The 25,340-nt window shown below is 36.8% G+C and overlaps 1 protein-coding gene and 1 long non-coding RNA gene across 3 annotated transcripts in view; one reads left to right on the top strand and one right to left on the bottom strand.

Annotated features, from left to right (window-relative positions):
* LOC134293347 (uncharacterized) overlaps positions 1 to 3,670 on the bottom strand; it is a 13,307-nt gene extending 9,637 nt beyond the window's left edge. The window contains exon 1 of the long non-coding RNA XR_010000318.1: positions 3,534 to 3,670. This is a non-coding gene — a long non-coding RNA (uncharacterized LOC134293347). The remainder of the gene's footprint in view (positions 1 to 3,533) is intronic.
* slc5a5 (solute carrier family 5 member 5) lies at positions 3,542 to 24,729 on the top strand. Of its 2 annotated transcripts, XM_062960634.1 has the most exons (16): positions 3,542 to 3,674; positions 7,874 to 8,317; positions 12,619 to 12,684; positions 13,719 to 13,770; positions 13,859 to 13,926; positions 14,283 to 14,437; positions 14,528 to 14,668; positions 15,591 to 15,720; positions 16,761 to 16,849; positions 17,382 to 17,494; positions 17,668 to 17,738; positions 18,883 to 18,969; positions 19,134 to 19,342; positions 20,392 to 20,495; positions 21,058 to 21,173; positions 24,241 to 24,729. In XM_062960634.1, the coding sequence occupies exons 2-16, from the start codon at positions 7,898 to 7,900 to the stop codon at positions 24,430 to 24,432; spliced, it is 2,013 nt and encodes a 670-aa protein (XP_062816704.1). In that variant the 5' UTR covers positions 3,542 to 3,674; positions 7,874 to 7,897; the 3' UTR covers positions 24,433 to 24,729. The 2 variants fall into 2 exon arrangements, with proteins under 2 accessions (XP_062816704.1, XP_062816705.1); XM_062960635.1 differs by lacking the exon at positions 3,542 to 3,674 and having other exon boundaries at positions 7,808 to 8,317.
* Positions 24,730 to 25,340: the final 611 nt, after the last annotated feature.

A 25,340-nucleotide genomic window follows, 5' to 3' on the forward strand; every position in this document is an offset into this window, starting at 1 on the left:
TTTCCTGATTATTTTTTATTAATTTATTTCCCTGATTAATTTTGGCGAATTATTTTCCAGATTATTTTTGCAAATTATTTTTATTATTTTTTTGCAAATTATTTTCATTATTTTTTTGTGAATTATTTTATGATTATTTCTGTGAATTATTTTCCTGATTTTTTAAAAAAATTATTATCCTATTATTTTTTATTAACTTATTTCCTTGATTATTTTTATGAGTAATATTCCTGATTGTTTTTGCAAATTATTTTCCTGATTATTTTTTACGAATTATTTCCCTGATTATTTTTGCAAATTATTTTCCTGATTATTTTTGTGAGTAATTTTCCAGAATTTTTTTGCAAATAATTTTCATTTTTTTGCAAATAATTTTCATGATTATTTTTGCAAATAATTTTCATTTTTTGTGAACAATTTTGGTGATTATTTTTGCGAATTATTTTCATAATTATTTTTTTGTGAATTATTTTTGTGAATTATTTTCATAATTATTTTTTAAAAAATTATTTGTGAATTATTTCCTGATTATTTTTGCAAATTACTTTTTGCGAATTATTATTTTCCCAATTATTTTTGCAAATTATTTTCCTGATTATTTTTTGCGAATTATTTTCCTGATTATTTTTACAAATTATTTTATTGATTATTTTTTTGTGAATTATTTTGCAAATTATTTTCCTGATTATTTTTTGTGAATTATTTTCATTATTTTTGCAAATTATTTTCATTGCTTTTTGCGAATTATTTTCCTAATTATTTTTGCGAATATTTTTCATAATTTCTTTTGAATTATTTGGTGAATTATTTTCTGATTATGTTTGCCAATTATTTTCCTTATAATTTTTTGCAAATTATTTCCCTGATTATTTTTGCATAACATATTGTTGCACACACAAACACATATATATATATATCTCCATACCTATTGATATTTTATATATATATATATATATATATATATATATATATATATTAATAGTATAAATTATTATACTGATATTCCTGGATGCAAAGCCAAGGGTCAGTCTAGATGCCCTTTGGGGCTCCCCACCCATATATATATATACATATATACATATATCTCCATACCTATTGATATTATATATATATTATTTAACAGTATAATAAATTATTATACTGATATTCCTGGATGCAAAGCCAGGGGTCAGTCTAGATGTCCTTTGGGGCTCCCCAACCAAATATCATATTATATTATATTAGATATATATACACACACACATATATATCTCCATGTCTATTGATATTATATATATATATATATATTATTTAATAGTGGAAATTATTATATTGATATTATAGGTATGGATATATATATATGTGTGTGTGTGTGTGTCTATACCTATTGATATATATTACTATAATATATTATTAATATAATATATTATTTAATAGTATGAATTATTATATTGATATTCCTGGATGCAAAGCCAGGGGTCAGTCTAGATGCCCTTTGGGGCTCCCCACCCATATATATATACATATATATACATATATCTCCATACCTATTGATATTATATATATATTATTTAACAGTATAATACATTATTATATTGATATTCCTGGATGCAAAAGCCAGGGGTCAGTCTAGATGCCCTTTGGGGCTCCCCACCCATATATATACATATATACATATATCTCCATACCTATTGATTTTATATATATATTATTTAATATATCTCCATACCTATTGATTTTATATATATATTATTTAATATATCTCCATACCTATTGATTTTATATATATATTATTTAATATATCTCCATACCTATTGATTTTATATATATATTATTTAATATATCTCCATACCTATTGATTTTATATATATATTATTTAATAGTATAATAAATTATTATACTGATATTCCTGGATGCAAAGCCAGGGGTCAGTCTAGATGCCCTTTGGGGCTCCCCACCCATATATATACATATATACATATATCTCCATACCTATTGATTTTATATATATATTATTTAATATATCTCCATACCTATTGATTTTATATATATATTATTTAATATATCTCCATACCTATTGATTTTATATATATATTATTTAATAGTATAATAAATTATTATACTGATATTCCTGGATGCAAAGCCAGGGGTCAGTCTAGATGCCCTTTGGGGCTCCCCACCCATATATATACATATATACATATATCTCCATACCTATTGATTTTATATATATATTATTTAATATATCTCCATACCTATTGATTTTATATATATATTATTTAATATATCTCCATACCTATTGATTTTATATATATATTATTTAATATATCTCCATACCTATTGATTTTATATATATATTATTTAATATATCTCCATACCTATTGATTTTATATATATATTATTTAATAGTATAATAAATTATTATACTGATATTCCTGGATGCAAAGCCAGGGGTCAGTCTAGATGCCCTTTGGGGCTCCCCACCCATATATATACATATATACATATATCTCCATACCTATTGATTTTATATATATATTATTTAATATATCTCCATACCTATTGATTTTATATATATATTATTTAATATATCTCCATACCTATTGATTTTATATATATATTATTTAATATATCTCCATACCTATTGATTTTATATATATATTATTTAATATATCTCCATACCTATTGATTTTATATATATATTATTTAATAGTATAATAAATTATTATACTGATATTCCTGGATGCAAAGCCAGGGGTCAGTCTAGATGCCCTTTGGGGCTCCCCACCCATATATATACATATATACATATATCTCCATACCTATTGATTTTATATATATATTATTTAATATATCTCCATACCTATTGATTTTATATATATATTATTTCATATATCTCCATACCTATTGATTTTATATATATATTATTTAATATATCTCCATACCTATTGATTTTATATATATATTATTTAATATATCTCCATACCTATTGATTTTATATATATATTATTTAATAGTATAATAAATTATTATACTGATATTCCTGGATGCAAAGCCAGGGGTCAGTCTAGATGCCCTTTGGGGCTCCCCACCCATATATATACATATATACATATATCTCCATACCTATTGATTTTATATATATATTATTTAATATATCTCCATACCTATTGATTTTATATATATATTATTTAATATATCTCCATACCTATTGATTTTATATATATATTATTTAATATATCTCCATACCTATTGATTTTATATATATATTATTTAATATATCTCCATACCTATTGATTTTATATATATATTATTTAATAGTATAATAAATTATTATACTGATATTCCTGGATGCAAAGCCAGGGGTCAGTCTAGATGCCCTTTGGGGCTCCCCACCCATATATATACATATATCTATCTATCTCTATTTCCCAACCTGTCTGGGTGCCAAGATGGGAAGCCGGAGTGTTTCTCGAAGGCGGGGAGTTTGTGCAACAAAGCCTGACAAAGTTTGCAGAGAAAAAACCCCGAGGCTGAGGCTGAGTCTCACTCACCTGTTTCCTGATGAGTCCCGATCTCTCTTTTTCTTCCCTCCTCCTTTCTCTTCCTTTTCTTCCTTCCTTTAAAAGGCAGCCCTGCCGGGCGGGACGAAACACAACTCCCTTTGGGACACAAGCAAAAAAATCTTCACACAGGTAACCACAATACTCTATTACGGTATATTATATTATATTAATTATATTATTATATTAATTATATTGAATTCATATGATAGTTAGTAATATTACATTAAAAATAAACATTATTCTATTACATTTATTATATTATTATACTACAGTACGTAAGTGTAAATTATTATATTCCATTTAGTACGTTATATTGAAGTATATAAAATTATATTGAATTATTCATATTATATTTAGCAATATTATATTAAATATATACATTCATATATTTAGTGATATTATATTTAGCATATTAAAATATATACAAATTATATTAATTATATTGAATTCATATTATAGTTAGTAATATTACATTAAAAATATACATTATTCTATTACATTTATTATATTATTATACTACAGTACGTAAGTGTAAATTATTATATTCCATTTAGTACGTTATATTGAAGTATATAAAATATCATATTTAGTATATTATATTGAATTATTCATATTATATTTAGCAATATTATATTAAATATATACATTCATATATTTAGTGATATTATATTTAGCATATTAAAATATATACAAATTATATTAATTATATTGAATTCATATTATAGTTAGTAATATTATATTAAGAATATACATTATTCTATTACATTTATTATATTATTATACTACAGTATGTAAGTGTAAATTATTATATTCCATTTAGTACGTTATATTGAAGTATATAAAATATCATATTTAGTATTTTATATTGAATTATTCATATTATATTTAGCAATATTATATTAAATATATACATTATTCATATATATAGTGATATTATATTTAGCATATTAAAATATATACAAATTATATTAATTATATTGAATTCATATTATAGTTAGTAATATTACATTAAAAATATACATTATTCTATTACATTTATTATATTATTATACTACAGTACGTAAATGTAAATTATTATATTCCATTTAGTACGTTATATTGAAGTATATAAAATATCATATTTAGTATATTATATTGAATTATTCATATTATATTTAGCAATATTATATTAAATATATACATTATTCATATATATAGTGATATTATATTTAGCATATTAAAATATATACAAATTTTATTAATTATATTACTAATACTATATTAAACATATTCATGAAATATTTAAATATATTAATTATAATTAATATAATATATTTAATTATATTATTATAGTAGACCTTTTTTTGATTATTTCTGGGAATTATTTTCATTTTTTGTGATTTTTTTGTGAATTATTTCCATGATTATTTTTGTGAATTATTTTCATGATTATTTTTGTGACTGTTTTTGTGAATGATTTTCATGATTCTTTTTGTGAATTATTTTTGCAAAAAAAATCCTAAAAATATTTGCAGAAATATTATATGAAAAATAATATTCGTAAAATGTTTTGCAGATATATTCACAAGAAATAATCATGAAAATATTCACAAAATATTAATGGATTCACAAAATTCATGGAAATATTCATGGAAATATATGAATTCATGGAATTCATGGAAATATACAAAAGTAATAATGAAAATAATTCATAAAAATAATGGGAAAAAATCACCGAAAAATTCATAGAAATATTTGTGAAAATATTCACGGAAATAATCATGAAAATAATTCACGGAATTAATTCACAGAAATAATCACCAAAATAATTCACCAAAATAATCACAAAAATAGTTCACAAAAATAAACAGGAAAATAATTTACTAAAATAATTCATGAAATTAATTCACCAAAATAATCACGAAAATAATTCACAAAAATAATCAGGAAAATAATTTACAAAAATAATTCATGAAATTAATTCACCAAAATAGTCACAAAAATAGTTCACAAAAATAATCAGGAAAATAATTTACAAAAATAATTCACGAAATTAATTCACCAAAATAATCACAAAAATAATAATTCACAAAAATAATCAGGAAAATAATTTACAAAAATAATTCACGAAATTAATTCACCAAAATAATCACAAAAATAATAATTCACAAAAATAATCACAAAAATAATTCACAAAAATAATTCACCAAAATAAATAAAATAGTTCACAAAAATAATCAGGAAAATAATTTACAAAAATAATTCACGAAATTAATTCACCAAAATAATCACAAAAATAATTCACAAAAATAATCACAAAAATAATTCACAAAAATAATTCACCAAAATAAATAAAAATAAATATTTTTTGCAATTATTTTTGTGACTATATCTGCAAACCATTTTTTTAGGAATATATATATATATATATTTTCAAATAATATTTCTGCCAATATTTTTAGGGACATATTTTTCCGCCAGTATTTTTTTTCGTCGATACTTCCATGGATCACTTTTAATTGAATATTTCTGCAAATATATTATATTATATATTATTATTATTATTTTCCAACCCTCCTTTTGCCTGAAGTCCGGGCCGTAATCTTGTATTGATCGAGGGAGTTGCTTGCGTCTTATCTGCCTTTGAGTTATTGATTCAAGCCATCGGTTATCGCAGATCAATCACGAAGCAAATAGGATTTTCATGGAAATCTCGACTTGTGTTTTTATGGCCTCTCGGCTTTATGGGCCCAATCGCCTCGACAATAAAACTCTATTGACTTTGATCTTTATCTTTTCCCGGCACTGATTTGCTTCCACTTTGGGATCAAGGGCTGTCGATGTATTTGACTCACTGTTTTTATATATTTATATCACATTATAATATTATAGTATATGTATTATATTATATTAATTATATTATATACCAAATTAAATTATAACATTATATGTATTATATTACATTAATTATATTTTATACCAAATTATAACATATGTATTTTATTATATTAATTATATTATATACCATTATTATATTAATTATATTATATACCATTATTATATTAATTATATTATATACCAAATTAAATTATAACATTATATGTATTATATTATATTATTATATACCAAATTAAATTATAACATTATATGTATTTTATTATATTAATTATATTATATACCAAATTAAATTATAACATTATATGTATTTTATTATATTAATTATATTATATACCAAATTATAACATATGTATTTTATTATATTAATTATACTATATACCATTATTATATTAATTATATTATATACCATTATTATATTAATTATATTATATACCATTATTATATTAATTATATTATATACCAAATTAAATTATAACATTATATGTATTTTATTATATTAATTATATTATATACCAAATTATAACATTATCTGTATTATATTATATACCAAATTAAATTATCACATTATATGTATTATATTATATACATATATATTATATTATATAACATTATATATTATATTATATATATTATATACCAAATTAAATTATTATATGTATTATATTATATACTTATATATTATATTATATACCATTATATATTATATTATATATATTATTATACCAAATTATAACATTCTATGTATTATATTATATACCAAATTATAACATTCTATGTATTATATTATATACCAAATTAAATTATCACATTATATGTATTATATTATATACATATATATTATATTATATAACATTATATATTATATTATATATATTATATACCAAATTAAATTATTATATGTATTATATTATATACTTATATATTATATTATATACCATTATATATTATATTATATATATTATTATACCAAATTATAACATTCTATGTATTATATTATATACCAAATTATAACATTCTATGTATTATATTATATACCAAATTATAACATTATATGTATTATATTATATACTTATATATTATATTATATACCATTATATATTATATTAAATATATTATATTATATACCAAATTATAACATTCTATGTATTATATTATATACCAAATTATAACATTCTATGTATTATATTATATACCAAATTAAATTATAACATTCTATGTATTTATTAATATTATATTAACACTAATAATATTATTTTTCTCAATTTTTCTTGCAGGTGTGACCTCTTGACCACTATTAATAATAATAATAATAATAATAATAATAATATTTGTCTCCATTTTTCTTGCAGGAGTGACCTCTTGACCACTAATAATAATAATAATAATAATAATAATAATAATAATAATAATAATAATAATAATAATAATATTTGTCTCCATTTTTCTTGCAGGAGTGACCGCTTGACCGCTTGGCGATGTCCAGTGGGGCGGAGGATGTTGTGGTGCCCTTCCGGGGGGAGCGGCTGACCTTTGGCCCGGGGGACTACGGGGTCTTTGCCCTGATGCTGGCGGTCTCCACGGCCATCGGCCTCTTCCAGGCCCTGCGGGGGCCACCCCAGGGGCCTCCCAAGGGCTCCTCCTCCACCCCGGGCACCACCGCCACGGCCACGGAGGAGTTCTTCACGGGCGGGCGGCGCATGCCGGCGGTGCCGGTGGGCCTGTCTCTCTCGGCCAGCTTCATGTCGGCCATCCAGGTGCTGGGGGTCCCGGCCGAGGCCCACCGCTACGGCCTCAAGTTCCTGTGGATGTGCCTGGCCCAGGCCCTCAACGCCCTCCTCACCGCCACCCTCTTCCTCCCCGCCTTCTACCGACTCGGCCTCACCAGCACCTACCAGGTCAGGAGACCTCCACCCACCCATCTTCTCATCCACCCACCCAACCATCCATCTCTCCATCCATCCATCCACCCATCTTCTCATCCATCCATCTCTTCATCCATCTCTCCATCCATCCATTCATCCACTCATCTATCCAACTGTCCATCCATCCATCCATCTTCTCATCCACCCACCCAACCATCCATCTCTCCATCCACCCATCTATCCAACTGTCCATCTCTCCATCCATCCATCTCTTCATCCATCTCTCCATCCATCCATCCACCCATCTTCTCATCCATCCATCTCTTCATCCATCTCTCCATCCATCCATCCATCCATCCATCTTCTCATCCACCCACCGAACCATCCATCTCTCCATCCATGCCTGTTTGTATCTATCTCTCCATCCATCCAGTGTCTCATTTATCTTCTCATCCATCCTCCATCCATCAATCCATGTATCAATCTGTCCATCCATCCACCTTCCATCCATCTTCTCATCCATCCATCCACTATCTATCTATCCATCCATCCATCCCGTGTCTCATTTATCTTCTCATCCAACCATCCATCCATCCATCTCTCCAATTGTCCATCCATCATCCATCCGTCCATCTATCTATCCATCTATCTATCCCACCATCCAACCATCCATCCATCCTTCCGTCCGTCCGTCCATCCATCTGCCCATCTATCCAACCATCCATCCATCATCCATCTGTCCATACATCCACCCATCTATCAACTCATCCATCCATCTAGCCATCCATCCATCAAGGTATCTATCTATCTATCTATCTATCTATCTATCTATCTATCTATCTATCTATCTATCTACCTACCTTCTTATCCATCCATCCAGTCCCTCATCTATTCATCTATCTTCTCATCCATCCATCTAGTCTTGCATCTATCCGTCCATCCGTCCATCCATCCATCCATCCAACCATCCACTCATCTAGTCATCAATTCATCCATCCATCAAGGTATCTATCTATCTATCTATCTATCTATCTATCTATCTATCTATCTATCTATCTATCTTCTTATCCATCCATCCAGTCCCTCATCTAGTCATCTATCTATCTATCTATCTATCTATCTATCTATCTATCTATCTATTCACCTATCTTCTCGCATCTATCCATCCATCCACCCATCTATCAACTCATCCATCCATCTAGCCATCCATCCATCAAGGTATCTATCTATCTATCTATCTATCTATCTATCTATCTACCTTCTTATCCATCCATCCAGTCCCTCATCTATTCATCTATCTTCTCATCCATCCATCTAGTCTTGCATCTATCTATCCATCCATCCATCATCCATCCATCAATCCATCCATCCATCTATCCACCCATCTATCCAACTGTCTATCCATCATCCTTCCATCCGTCCGTCTATCCATTCATCCATCCATCTAGTCATCAATCCATCCCACTATCTATCCATCCATCTATCCAGTTGTCCATCCATCAATGTATCTATCTATCTATCTATCTTCTCATCCATCCATCTAGTCTTGTATCTATCTATCCATCCATCATCCATCCATCCATCTAGCCATCAATCCATCCAACCATGTGTCCATCCATCTATCCACCCATCTATCCAACTGTCTATCCATCATCCTTCCATCCATCCATCTAGTCATCAATCCATCCAACTGTCCATCCATCAATCTATCTATCTATCTATCTATCTATCTATCTATCTATCTATCTATCTTCTTGTCTATCCATCCAGTCCCTCATCTATTCATCTATCTATCCATCCATCCATCATCCATCCAAGTGTCCATCCATCTATCCACCCATCTATCCAACTGTCTATCCATCATCCTTCCATCCGTCCGTCTATCCATTCATCCATCCATCTAGTCATCAATCCATCCCACTATCTATCCATCCATCTATCCAACTGTCCATCCATCAATGTATCTATCTATCTATCTATCTATCTATCTATCTATCTATCTATCTATCTTCTCATCCATCCATCTAGTCTTGTATCTATCTATCCATCCATCATCCATCCATCCAGCCATCAATCCATCCAACCATGTGTCCATCCATCTCCACCCATCTATCCAACTGTCTATCCATCATCCTTCCATCCATCCATCTAGTCATCAATCCATCCAACTGTCCATCCATCTATCTATCTATCTATCTATCTATCTATCTATCTATCTATCTACCTTCTTGTCTATCCATCCAGTCCCTCATCTATTCATCTATCTATCCATCCATCCATCATCCATCCAAGTGTCCATCCATCTATCCACCCATCTATCCAACTGTCTATCCATCATCCTTCCATCCGTCCGTCTATCCATTCATCCATCCATCTAGTCATCAATCCATCCCACTATCTATCCATCCATCTATCCAACTGTCCATCCATCAATGTATCTATCTATCTATCTATCTATCTATCTATCTATCTATCTATCTATCTTCTCATCCATCCATCTAGTCTTGTATCTATCTATCCATCCATCATCCATCCATCTAGCCATCAATCCATCCAACCATGTGTCCATCCATCTCCACCCATCTATCCAACTGTCTATCCATCATCCTTCCATCCGTCTGTCCATCCATCCATCTAGTCATCAATCCAGCCAACTGTCCATCCATCAATGTATCTATCTATCTATCTACCTTCTTATCCATCCATCCATCCATCCATCCAGTCTCTCATCTATTCATCTGTCCATCAGTCTCTCCTGTCCATCAGTCCCTCCTCACCCTCTTCCTCCCCTCCTTCTACCGACTCGGACTCACCAGGTCTTCCCAGGTCAAGATCCACAACACCTGTCCACCCTCCCGTGCTTCTTGGAGGGTCTGGAGGCCTCTCTGGTCAATGGAGCGAAGACTCGGCTCCTCTCCGTTGGCCAACCCAACGAAGCGTCCCTCACTTGAGTGGCCCTCAAGAGAGGGAGAGACTCGGGGAAGCACAGGCCAACTCCGGCCCTCCCTCCCTCATCATAATAATATATTTTAACATTTTATTGCCATATTATATTATTAGAGAACATATAATTTTTATATACATAATAATTTTTAATATTTTATTGCCATATTGTATTATTATATATTACTATTATATACATAATATATTTTATTTTCATATTATGTTACTATTATATAATATATTTATTTATTATTAATATTATATTTTAATATTTAATTTTCATTATATTATTTTATACATAATATATTTTAATATTTATTTTCATATTATGTTACTATTTTATATTTATTTTTTATTAATAATATTATATTTTAATTTTTAATTTTCATATTATATTATATCATCATATACATAATAATATATTTTAATATTTATTTTCATATTATGTTATTATTATATATTTAAAATTTTATTATATTTTATTTTTTATTTTCATATTATTATATAATATATAATTTTTATATACATAATATATTTTAATATTTTATTATATTATGTTACTAATATATATATATTAAAAATATTTTATTATTCCTATTATATTGTATTATATTATTATATTATATTATTATTTACATATTTTATATAAAAACAGTAATGTTATTATATTATTATTGTATATGAATATTTTAATATATATTATCATATAATAATGATGTAATATTTTAACATTTTTATTTTTCAATATTTTAATATATATTATCATATAATAATGATATAATATATTAACATTTTTGTTTTATTATAATATTGTTACTTTAAATGTTGCATTACTATAATTGTAATATTATATATCAACAACATATATTATTTTATTATTATGTTAAGATTATATTATTTCTAAATATTTTATTTTATTACTAGTATATTTGATTGTAATACATTGTAATAAATTTCTGAATTATATATAATATTTTAATATTTTGATTTTATTATATATTATAATATAGCTCAAAATATTTTTATGTTATGATATATGAATTATATATTATAGTTTTTAATATTGTATTATTATATTATTGGAATGTTATACTATTATATTATTATATATTAATAATATATTTTTAATATTTTCTCTTTCCCGAAACGTGCCGGACCTTCTTCGGGTCGGAACGAGAGGTCAAGGCGGCTGTTTTCCTCCGCCGTCCCTTTGTTGTGATTCCGAGCGGGATGTAAACAAACAAACACCGCGAGGGGTCAGAGGGCGAGGGCGGTCCAGCTGGGTCCCCAGCGGTCATTTTTCCATTCGTTCCATTCATTCCATTCTTGGGGCAGAAACAACAGAGTCCGTCCCTGATACTCTCGTTCTTTCTGTCTCTCGTTCTCAACAGTATCTGGAGATGCGGTTCTCCAAGAAGGTCCGGCTCTGCGGGACCGTCCAGTACGTCCTGGCCACGGTGAGACCTCCATGGGGAACATATTATTATTATTATTATTATTATTATTATTATTGTTATGTGATACACAACACAACGAGTTCACGGCAAACAAGATCATTCCAGCCCGACCAGACTCCCATAACATCGTGCCTAATGCACCTGGACTTCGAGGTCTTTGTGCTTCGAATTCATATAGAGTATATTATTATTATTATTATTATTATTATTATTATTATTATTATTATTGTTATTGTTATTATATTATATTATTATTATTAATAATATATTATTATTATTATTACTATTATTATTATTATTTTAAGCACTTAATTTAAGCCCGAACAGACTCCCATAACATCGTGCCTAATGCACCTGGACTTCGAGGTCTTTGTGCTTCGAATTCATATAGAGTATATTATTATTATTATTATTATTATTATTATTATTATTATTATTGTTATTGTTATTATATTATTATTATTAATAATATATTATTATTATTATTACTATTATTATTATTATTTTAAGCACTTAATTTAAGCCCGAACAGACTCCCATAACATCGTGCCTAATGCACCTGGACTTCGAGGTCTTTGTGCTTTGAATTCATATAGAGTATATTATTATTATTATTATTATTATTATTATTATTATTATTATTATTATTATTGTTATTATATTATTATTATTAATAATATATTATTATTATTATTACTATTATTATTATTATTATTTTAAGCACTTAATTTAAGCCCGAACAGACTCCCATGACATTGTGCCTAATGCACCTGGACTTCGAGGTCTTTGTGCTTCAATTTCAGAGAGAGCATATTATTATTATTATTATTATTATTATTATTATTTTAAGCACTTAACATAAGCCCGACCAGACTCCCATGACATTGTGCCTAACGCACCTGGACTTCGAGGTCTTTGTGCTTCGAATTCATAGGGAGGATCATATTATTATTATTATTATTATTTTAAGCACTTAAGTTAAGCCTGACCAGACTCCCATAACATCGTGCCTAACGCACCTTTGTTCCCGACAGATGCTGTACACAGGGATCGTCATTTACGCTCCGGCCCTGATCCTCAACCAAGGTACTGTCAATCAAGGGATCTTGACATGCATGTCAGTCAGGAAATCACATTAAATTCAATTCAATGCATCCCAATGCTTCCTTTGTAGTGACCGGTCTGGACATCTGGGCCTCCCTGCTCTCCACCGGCATCATCTGCACCTTCTACACCACCATCGTAAGTCCATGTTGTTGTTGTTGTTGTTATTGTTATTATTATTATTATTATATGTCTCCACAAAAGAGACTCAAGCCGACATAGTGAGTCCCTATTATTATTATTACTATTATTATTTTATTTTTAATAAATATTATTATTCTCTCTCCACAAAGAAGACTTGAGACAACATTATGAAATAATAATAATAATAATAAATTCCAGTCTGACCAGACTCCCATGACATCATGCCTAACGCACCTGGGCTTCGAAGCCTTTGCACTTCGATTTCATAGCGAGTATATTATTATTACTGAGACGACATTATGAAATAATAACAATAATAACGATACCTCTTTCTTCCTGTTCTCGGCCAGGGCGGGATGAAGGCGGTGATCTGGACGGACGTCTTCCAGGTTCTGGTGATGCTCTCGGGCTTCGTGGCCATCCTCATCCGCGGGACACTCCTGGTCGGCGGGCCCGGCCGAGTCCTGGACATCGCCCACAACGGATCCCGGGTCAACCCGGCCGAGTACGAGGATTGAGGGAGTGTGGGCGGGGCAACCGGTAAAACTCCACAAGTTTCCCATCCGGACTGACCGCCGCCGTGTCCTTCTCGCAGCTTCGACCTGGACCCGCGCAGCCGCTACACGTTCTGGACGTTCCTTGTGGGGGGGACGCTGGTCTGGCTGTCCATGTATGGCGTGAACCAGGCCCAGGTCCAGCGATACGTGGCCTGCAAGACCGAGAGGCAGGCCCAGCTGTGAGTAGAAGTTCATTCAAGTCCGACCAGGCTCACATCACATCGTCCCTAATGCACCTGTGCTTCCAAGATCCAAAATTATTATTTTTAATTTTTTAATAATTTTTTAATTTTTATTCATAATTTCATTCAAATTTTTAAAAAAATTAATTTCAATAATTTTATTGATAATTTGTAATTTTAATAATTTTTATTCATAATGACATCGTGCCTAGCGCACCTGGACTTCCGAGGTCTAAAATTATAATTTTAAATTATTTTTAATTTTAATACTTTTTATTCATAATTTCATTCAAATTAAAAAAATAATAATTTTAAGAATTTTATTGATAATTTTTTAATTTTAATAATTTTATTCATAATTTTTAAATTTTAATCATTTTCATCATAATTTTGTAATTTTAAGAATTTTATTCATAATTTAATTTTAATACTTTTATTCATCATTTAATTTTAATAATTTTATTCTTTTTTGTAATTTTTATAATTTTATTCATAATTTTTTAATTTTAATAATTTTATCCATAATTTTGTAATTTTAATAATTTTATTCGTAATTTTTTAATTTTAAGAATTTTATTCATAATTTTGTAATTTTAAGAATTTTATTCATAATTTTTTTAATTTAAAATTTTATTCATAATTTTTAAATTTAATAATTTTATCCACATTTTTTTAATTTTAAGGATTTTATTCATATTTTTTTAATTTTAAGAATGTTATTCATAATTTAATTTTAAGAATTTTATTCATAATTTAATTTTAATAATTTTATTAATATATTTTTTAATTTCAATAATTTTACTCAAATTCAAGCCCGACCAGGATCCCGTGACATCGTGCCTGACGCACCTGGGCTTCTGAGCCCTGAAATCAAATGTTCCAAATCCTGACGTGAAGAGTGTCTGTCTCTCCTGGGCAGGGCCCTCCTGGTGAACCAGCTGAGCCTCTTTGTCATCGTGGGCTGTGCCGTCGGCTGCGGGGTCGTGATGTTTGCCCTCTACAAGGACTGCGACCCCCTCCTCGCCGGACACATCTCCGCCCCAGACCAGGTGAGACCCACCATCCTGGGACTCGGAACAGATGGGCCTCTTGGGGCCCCTTCCGACTCTGGGGGGCTGGCTGTCTGTCGGGAGGGATCGGATCGTGCTTTTCCTATCATCTATCCATCCATCCATCCATCCATCCATCTATCCTGTCACCTATCTATCCATCCATCCCTCATCTATCCTTCTATCTATCTATCCTCTCATCTAGCTTTCTGTCCATCTATCCATCCATCATCTATCTATCCATCCATCCATCCACTTGTCAATCTATCCATCTACCCAAGCACTCTCTCATCTATCCATCCATCCCTCTCGTCTATCTATCCTCCCATCTATCCATCCATCCATCCAATCATCTATCCCTCCTTCTCATCTATCTATCCATCCATCCCTCTCATCTATCTATCCTCCCATCTATCTATCCATCCATCCATCCCTCTCATCTATCCATCCATCCATCCAACCATCTATGAACTCATCCATCCATCTAGCCATCCATCCATCCAGGTATCTATCTATCCTCCCATCTATCCATCCATCCATCCATCCATCCCTCTCGTCTATCCCTCCTTCTCATCTATCCATCCATCCACTTGTCTATCTATCTATCCATCCATCCATCCATCCATCCCTCTCATCTATCCATCCATCCATCCATCCATCCATCCAACCATCTATCAACTCATCCATCCATCCATCCATCCATCCAGGTATCTATCTATCTATCTATCCTCCCATCTATCCATCCATCCCTCCCTCCCTCTCATCTATCCCTCCTTCTCATCTATCCATCCATCCATCCATCCACTTGTCTATCTATCTATCCATCCATCCCTCTCATCTATCCATCCATCCATCCATCCATCCATCCATCCAACCATCTATCAACTCATCCATCCATCCAGGTATCTATCTATCCTCCCATCTATCCATCCCTCCCTCCCTCCCTCTCGTCTATCCCTCCTTCTCGTCTATCCCTCCTTCTCATCCATCCATCCATCCGTCCATCCGGATCCCGCTGACCTTCTCCGCCCTCCTTGCAGTACATGCCGTACTTGGTGCTGGACATCTTTGAGCCCTTCCCGGGCGTCCCGGGACTCTTCCTGGCCTGTGCCTACAGCGGGACCCTCAGGTCAGTCCAAGACCCCACCCCCCCCCTTTCCGGGGTCACAAAAGACCCCATTGAGATCCTTCCGGAGGTGGCCGGAGGTCCTTCGGTGGGCTGTTTGGAGAAGGTCCTTGTTGACCAGGTGTCATGATCTCCAATCTTTGGCATCTCCGGTCGGCTGACAAAGAACAGAAGCCACCCATAAAACCGGCCGGCCAAAAAACCTCAATGACCCTCTGGTATGTGAAAGCCCCTATCTAAATGGGCCAAAGAGAAGGTTCTGGGATTCTGTACAAATTGTTGGGTTCTCTTCTCCCCGTTGTGCTGTGGGTCAGTCTTCCAAAGGAAAAAGCACCAAGACACACGCTGGGTAGATTCCAACAGGTTTTATGGTGCAGAATCCCAGAACCTTCTCTTTGGCCCATTTAGATAGGGGCTCTCACATACCAGATCGTGACACCAGGCTCCCTGACGCACCTGGACTTCGAATCCAAGGTCTTGATCTCGAATCCGTCCAGTGTGATGTACCGCCCGCTAACCCTTTGACCCCCAACAGCACGGCCTCCACCAGCATCAACGCCATGGCCGCCGTCACCGTGGAGGACCTCGTCAAGCCCAACCTGCCCAACCTCTCGCCGCGAAAGCTCACCCTCGTCTCCAAAGGACTCTGTGAGTATCTCCTCACGTCAGAACATCTCTAGAGGTTGCAGAGTCTTGGTCGGGAGTTGGCAGAGTTTTCACTGCATTGTGTTCTTATTGAACAAGTTAGATCTCTCCCAACTCCGGATCAAGACTCTGTGTTGTTCGGGTTTGGGTCTCACCTTGGTCTGTGTTTCTTCCAGCGCTGATTTACGGCACGTCCTGCATCACGGTGGCCGCCCTGTCCTCCTTGCTGGGCGGAGGGGTGCTCCAGGTCAGTATCATCATCATCATCATCATCATCAGTACTAGTAGTAGATACATACTTCTAATGGCAGTCTCCAAGGGCCGCCCCGCAGATAGTGAAGAGTAGTAGTCAATCCCGGGTGATTTCTAGTCCTGGACGAGCAAGTAGTAGATCCGATCAATTCATTACATCTTGGGATGCGATCCAGTGTAATTATGATGATGATAATAATGACAGTCTCCAAGGGCCGCCCCACAGATAAAGCAGAGTAGTAGTCAATCCCGGGTGATTTCTAGCCCTGGGTGTCCTGGACGAGCTAGTAGTAGATCCAATCAATTCATTACATCTTGGGATGCGATCCAGTGTAGTTATTATGATGATAATAATAATGACAGTCTCCAAGGGCCGCCCCGCAGATAAAGCAGAGTAGTAGTCAATCCCGGGTGATTTCTAGCCCTGGGTGTCCTGGACGAGCTAGTAGTAGATCCGATCAATTCATTACACCTTGGGATGCTATCCAGTGTAGTGATGATGATAACAATGACAGTGTCCAAGGGCCGCCCCGCAGATAAAGCAGAGTAGTAGTCAATCCCGGGTGATTTCGAGTCCTGGGCGTCCTGGACGAGCTAGTAGTAGATCCTATCAATTCATTACATCTTGGGATGCTCAATAGGTGGCGATCCAGTGTAGTTATTATGATGATAATAATAATGACAGTCTCCAAGGGCCGCCCCGCAGATCAAGCAGAGTAGTAGTCAATCCCGGGTGATTTCTAGCCCTGGGTGTCCTGGACGAGCTAGTAGTAGATCCTATCAATTCATTACATCTTGGGATGCTCAATAGGTGGCGATCCAGTGTAGTTATTATGACAACAATGGCAGTCTCCAAGGGCCGCCCCACAGATAATGCAGAGTAGTAGTCAATCCCGGGTGATTTCTTGCCCTGGTGCTACCTCACAGCTAATAGACAATAATAGTAATGACGTAGCTCTTGGGAAATCTTAGTCGATAGGCTTACGGATTTTAGTCCATGCTGACGATAGCGTCATCACGGCCGAGTTGAGCAGAAGCTTTAGGTGGTCTTACTGCCCGTTACAGGGGGAAACCAATCTTGCTTATATAACAAATAATAATATTATTTATATAATAATAATAATAATACTAACTTGCAGGGCTCCTTCACGGTCATGGGGGTCATCAGCGGGCCACTCCTGGGCGCCTTCGTCCTGGGCATGTTCGTCCCTGTTTGCAACACCCTGGTAAGGCAACACGCAACACGCAAACACGCATGTGCTTACGGGTTATAGTCCATGATCCTGAGAAAATGTTGACGTGATGGCGTGATCGTCAGCGTAGACGACACAAACCGGAAGCCCCTTTGTCAACACCGGGGTCAAGGGTTGTGTGTGTGTCCTGCTTACAGGGGGTCTTCTGCGGCCTGGGGGCCGGATTCGGACTGTCCCTGTGGGTGGCCGTGGGGGGCACCCTCTACCCGCCCAGTCCGGCCACCATGGGCGTCCTGCCTTCCTTCGGACACTTCTGCCCGCTCTACAACGCCTCCCACGGCCACAACGCCACCATACACTTCGGACCGCTGACCCACACGGACAATGGCCCGGGAGACCCAGAGAGGTGAGTGGCCAGTTGCAACCCGGTGGACCTTCAAGGGTGACCCGGGAGACTTAGAGAGTGGTCAGTCACAACCCAGTGGGACCTCAAGGGTGACCCAGAGAGGTGAGTGACCGGTCACAACCTGGTGGACCTTCAAGGGTGACCCAGAGAGGTGAGTGACCGGTCACAACCTGGTGGACCTCAAAGGTGACCCAGAGAGGTGAGTGACCGGTCGCAACCCAGTGGGACTTTGAGGGTGACCCAGGAGTCCAAGACCAGGTGAGTGACCGGTTGCAACCCGGTGAGCTCTCACTGGACAACCCCAAGAGGTGAGTGACCAGTCACAACCCAGTAGACCTTCAAGGGTGACCCAGGAAACCAAGAGGTGAGTGACCAGTCTCAACCCAGTGGGACCTCACCCAATGACCCAGGAGACTTAGAGAGTGGGCGGTCACAATCTGGTGTGGACCTCAAGGGTGACCTGGGAGACTTAGAGAGTGACCGGTCGCAACCCAGTGGGACTTCGAGGGTGACCCAGGAGTCCAAGAGGTGAGTGACTGGTCACACCAGACAACCTGGACAACCCCAAGAGGTGAGTGACCGGTCGCAACCTGGTGAGCTCTCACTGGACAACCCCAAGAGGTGAGTGACCAGTCACAACCCAGTAGACCTTCAAGGGTGACCCAGGAAACCAAGAGGTGAGTGACCAGTCTCAACCCAGTGGGACCTCACCCAATGACCCAGGAGACTTAGAGAGTGGCCGGTCACAATCTGGTGTGGACCTCAAGGGTGACCTGGGAGACTTAGAGAGTGACCGGTCGCAACCCAGTGGGACTTCGAGGGTGACCCAGGAGTCCAAGAGGTGAGTGACCGGTCACACCAGACAACCTGGACAACCCCAAGAGGTGAGTGACCGGTCGCAACCTGGTGAGCTCTCACTGGACAACCCCAAGAGGTGAGTGGCCGGTCGGAACCTGGTAGGTCTTCCCTGGATGACCCAGGAGACCCAGAGAGGTGAGTGACCGATGGACCCTTGAGGGTGACCCCGTCTGACCTCACTTTGTCCACAGTTCGGCCATGCTGGACGACTTCTATGCCATCTCGTACCTCTACTACGGGGCGCTGGGCACCCTCTCCACCATCGTTGTCGGGGTCTTGACCAGCTACCTCAAAGGTCAACGTTATTATTATTATTATATATTCATGAATTATATTATTTATATTATTATTATTATTTATTCATGAATTATAAGTATATTATTTATATTATTATTATTATATATTCATGAATTATAAGTATATTATTATTATTCATGAATTATAAGTATATTAATATTATATATTCTTGAATTATAAGTATATTATTTATATTATTATTATTTATTCATGAATTATATTATTTATATTATTATTATTATTAATTCATGAATTATAAGTATATTATTTATATTATTATTATTTATTCATGAATTATAAGTATATTATTATTATTCATGAATTATAAGTATATTATTATTATTATATATTATTGAATTATATTATTTATATTAACTATTATTATTATATATTCATGAATTATAAGTATATTATTTATATATTATTATATATTCATGAATTATAAGTATATTATTATTTATTCATGATTTATAAGTATATTATTATTATTATTATTTATTCATGAACTATAAGTATATTATTTATATTAGACTATCATTATTATTATTATTATTATTCAGGGCCAGCGAAAGGCAGCGAGAAGCGTCCCAGAATGCTCTGGTGGGACATCATGAAACGGACACCCGCCACTCATGATTCTGACTTTCCCGATGACCTCAAGGAACCCTTGGGCAAGGTAAGGGGTCAGCCAAGGGGGCAAAGGTCACCCAACAACAACAACAGCAAATAATAATAATAATAATAATAGTTGCAAAAAATCCTGCCGATTGAAAGGTTGGGTTGATCAGCCGTAATAATAGCTGCAGAAAAGGTTGGCAGTTTTCCTGCCCACCTAGCAGGTCACGAGTAGATAAATAGGTACTACGTTCAGCGGGGAGGCAATCAAGGTGTGCTCAAGGATATCAATCGGGAGGATGTCTAAGGATGACAAAGCTCCTCAGCATAGATGATGGACAGGAGTCTTTGGGTCAGGGTGAGTACCCGCTGTCAGCCCCAGCTCCCCTGCCCACCTAGCAGAGAGTAGATAAATAGGTACCACTTTTAGCGGGGAGGTAATCCTCAAGGATATCAATCGGGAGGATGTCTAAGGATGACAAAGCTCCTCAGCATAGATGATGGACAGGACTCTTTGGGTCAGGGTGAGTACCCGCTGTCAGCCCCAGCTCCCCTGCCCACCTAGCAGAGAGTAGATAAATAGGTACCGCTTTTAGCGGGGAGGTAATCCTCAAGGATATCAATCGGGAGGATGTCTAAGGATGACAAAGCTCCTCAGCATAGATGATGGACAGGACTCTTTGGGTCAGGGTGAGTACCCGCTGTCAGCCCCAGCTCCCCTGCCCACCTAGCAGAGAGTAGATAAATAGGTACCACTTTTAGCGGGGAGGTAATCCTCAAGGATATCAATCGGGAGGATGTCTAAGGATGACAAAGCTCCTCAGCATAGATGATGGACAGGACTCTTTGGGTCAGGGTGAGTACCCGCTGTCAGCCCCAGCTCCCCTGCCCACCTAGCAGAGAGTAGATAAATAGGTACCGCTTTTAGCGGGGAGGTAATCCTCAAGGATATCAATCGGGAGGATGTCTAAGGATGGCAAAGCTCCTCAGCATAGATGATGGACAGGGCTCTTTGGGTCGGGGTGAGTACCCACTGTAAGCCCCAGCTCCCCTGCCCACCTAGCAGAGAGTAGATAAATAGGTACCACTTTTAGCGGGGAGGTAATCCTCAAGGATATCAATCGGGAGGATGTCTAAGGATGACAAAGCTCCTCAGCATAGATGATGGACAGGACTCTTTGGGTCAGGGTGAGTACCCGCTGTCAGCCCCAGCTCCCCTGCCCACCTAGCAGAGAGTAGATAAATAGGTACCACTTTTAGCGGGGAGGTAATCCTCAAGGATATCAATCGGGAGGATGTCTAAGGATGACAAAGCTCCTCAGCATAGATGATGGACAGGAGTCTTTGGGTCAGGGTGAGTACCCGCTGTCAGCCCCAGCTCCCCTGCCCACCTAGCAGAGAGTAGATAAATAGGTACCACTTTTAGCGGGGAGGTAATCCTCAAGGATATCAATCGGGAGGATGTCTAAGGATGACAAAGCTCCTCAGCATAGATGATGGACAGGACTCTTTGGGTCAGGGTGAGTACCCGCTGTCAGCCCCAGCTCCCCTGCCCACCTAGCAGAGAGTAGGTAAATAGGTACCGCTTTTAGCGGGGAGGTAATCCTCAAGGATATCAATCGGGAGGATGTCTAAGGATGGCAAAGCTCCTCAGCATAGATGATGGACAGGACTCTTTGGGTCGGGGTGAGTACCCACTGTAAGCCCCAGCTCCCCTGCCCACCTAGCAGAGAGTAGATAAATAGGTACCGCTTTTAGCGGGGAGGTAATCCTCAAGGATATCAATCGGGAGGATGTCTAAGGATGGCAAAGCTCCTCAGCATAGATGATGGACAGGGCTCTTTGGGTCGGGGTGAGTACCCACTGTAAGCCCCAGCTCCCCTGCCCACCTAGCAGAGAGTAGATAAATAGGTACCACTTTTAGCGGGGAGGTAATCCTCAAGGATATCAATCGGGAGGATGTCTAAGGATGGCAAAGCTCCTCAGCATAGATGATGGACAGGACTCTTTGGGTCGGGGTGAGTACCCGCTGTCAGCCCCAGCTCCCCTGCCCACCTAGCAGAGAGTAGATAAATAGGTACCACTTTTAGCGGGGAGGTAATCCTCAAGGATATCAATCGGGAGGATGTCTAAGGATGACAAAGCTCCTCAGCATAGATGATGGACAGGACTCTTTGGGTCAGGGTGAGTACCCGCTGTCAGCCCCAGCTCCCCTGCCCACCTAGCAGAGAGTAGGTAAATAGGTACCGCTTTTAGCGGGGAGGTAATCCTCAAGGATATCAATCGGGAGGATGTCTAAGGATGGCAAAGCTCCTCAGCATAGATGATGGACAGGGCTCTTTGGGTCAGGGTGAGCACCCACTGTAAGCCCCAGCTCCCCTGCCCACCTAGCAGAGAGTAGATAAATAGGTACCGCTTTTAGCGGGGAGGTAATCCTCAAGGATATCAATCGGGAGGATGTCTAAGGATGGCAAAGCTCCTCAGCATAGATGATGGACAGGGCTCTTTGGGTCAGGGTGAGCACCCACTGTAAGCCCCAGCTCCCCTGCCCACCTAGCAGAGAGTAGATAAATAGGTACCACTTTTAGCGGGGAGGTAATCCTCAAGGATATCAATCGGGAGGATGTCTAAGGATGACAAAGCTCCTCAGCATAGATGATGGACAGGACTCTTTGGGTCAGGGTGAGTACCCGCTGTCAGCCCCAGCTCCCCTGCCCACCTAGCAGAGAGTAGGTAAATAGGTACCGCTTTTAGCGGGGAGGTAATCCTCAAGGATATCAATCGGGAGGATGTCTAAGGATGGCAAAGCTCCTCAGCATAGATGATGGACAGGGCTCTTTGGGTCGGGGTGAGTACCCACTGTAAGCCCCAGCTCCCCTGCCCACCTAGCAGAGAGTAGATAAATAGGTACCGCTTTTAGCGGGGAGGTAATCCTCAAGGATATCAATCGGGAGGATGTCTAAGGATGACAAAGCTCCTCAGCAAAGATGATGGACAGGGCTCTTTGGGTCAGGGTGAGCACCCACTGTAAGCCCCAGCTCCCCTGCCCACCTAGCAGGTCGAGAGTAGATAAATAGGTACCTCTGAATGACATCCTGGGCGACGTCTCTTCTTTCCCGTCCTGGCAGGACCCCGACCGGCGTGTGGAGGAGGCCCGAACGGAGGGGGACGATGGGCCGGCGGACCCCCCGCCCGCCGAGAGCAGGAAGACCCTCATCCTGGGCAAGGAGGGGTCCGAGGAGGAGGAGGAGGAGGAGGCGGCGCCGCTCTGCGCCTGGGACCCCGGGTGCTTCCTCCGCCTCAGGGAGACCGACGTCTAGGGCTGGGCCTCGCCCTTCTCCCCGCTATTTGTTTATCTATCTGTAGCTACATATGGGGGGCGAGCTCCCGCCCGTCAGCCCTAGCTTTCCCAGCGGAGTCGGGTAGGTAAATAGGTACCGCGAGGAGTCCGCGATCCGCGGCAGCTTCCGGCGACACGGGAGGCAAAACTTTCCGACCCGTTTTTTGAGGGGCGGAGAACAGGGTACATTGTTGTTGTTGTTTTTAAAATATATATACATATACATATATAAGTGTAAATAAATAAATAAATATTAATTAAATAATAATAACAACAACCTCGTCTCGGGAGATTCCATCCGTCCAGTCGGTCAGTCTGACCAAGACGTCGTAAACTCGAGGGTTTGGTTCGGTTGGTAGGAAAACAAAGGTGGAGTGGCCTTCTGGGATGCCATGTATCCAAAAGGTGGAGTGGCCCTCTGGGACGCCATGTATCCGAAAGGTAGAGTGGCCCTCTGGGGCGCCATGTATCCGAAAGGTAGAGTGGCCCTCCGGGACACCATGCATCCAAAAGGTAGAGTGGCCCTCCGGGACACCATGTACCACAAAGGGGAAGTGGTCCTCAGGATGCCGGATGTGTCTGTATGTATCACAAAGGTGTATCCGAAAGGTGGAGTGGCCCTCTGGGATGCCATGTCAGTCTGTAGGTTTCCCAAAGATGTATCGCAAAGGTGGAGTGGCCCTCTGGGATAGGGTGCATGTATCATAAAGGTGGAGTGGCCCTCTGGGATAAGGTGCATGTATCATAAAGGTGGAGTGGCCCTCTGGGATGCCATGTATGTCTGTACATATTGCAAAGGTGGAGTGGCCCTCTGGGATGCCTTGTCGCTCTGTAGGTTTCCCAAAGATGTATCACAAAGGTGGAGTGGCCCTCTGCGATAGGGTGCAT

The sequence above is a fragment of the Anolis carolinensis genome, unplaced genomic scaffold, assembly GCF_035594765.1.
Source record: "Anolis carolinensis isolate JA03-04 unplaced genomic scaffold, rAnoCar3.1.pri scaffold_7, whole genome shotgun sequence".
In the NCBI taxonomy this organism is placed as follows: domain Eukaryota; kingdom Metazoa; phylum Chordata; class Lepidosauria; order Squamata; family Dactyloidae; genus Anolis; species Anolis carolinensis.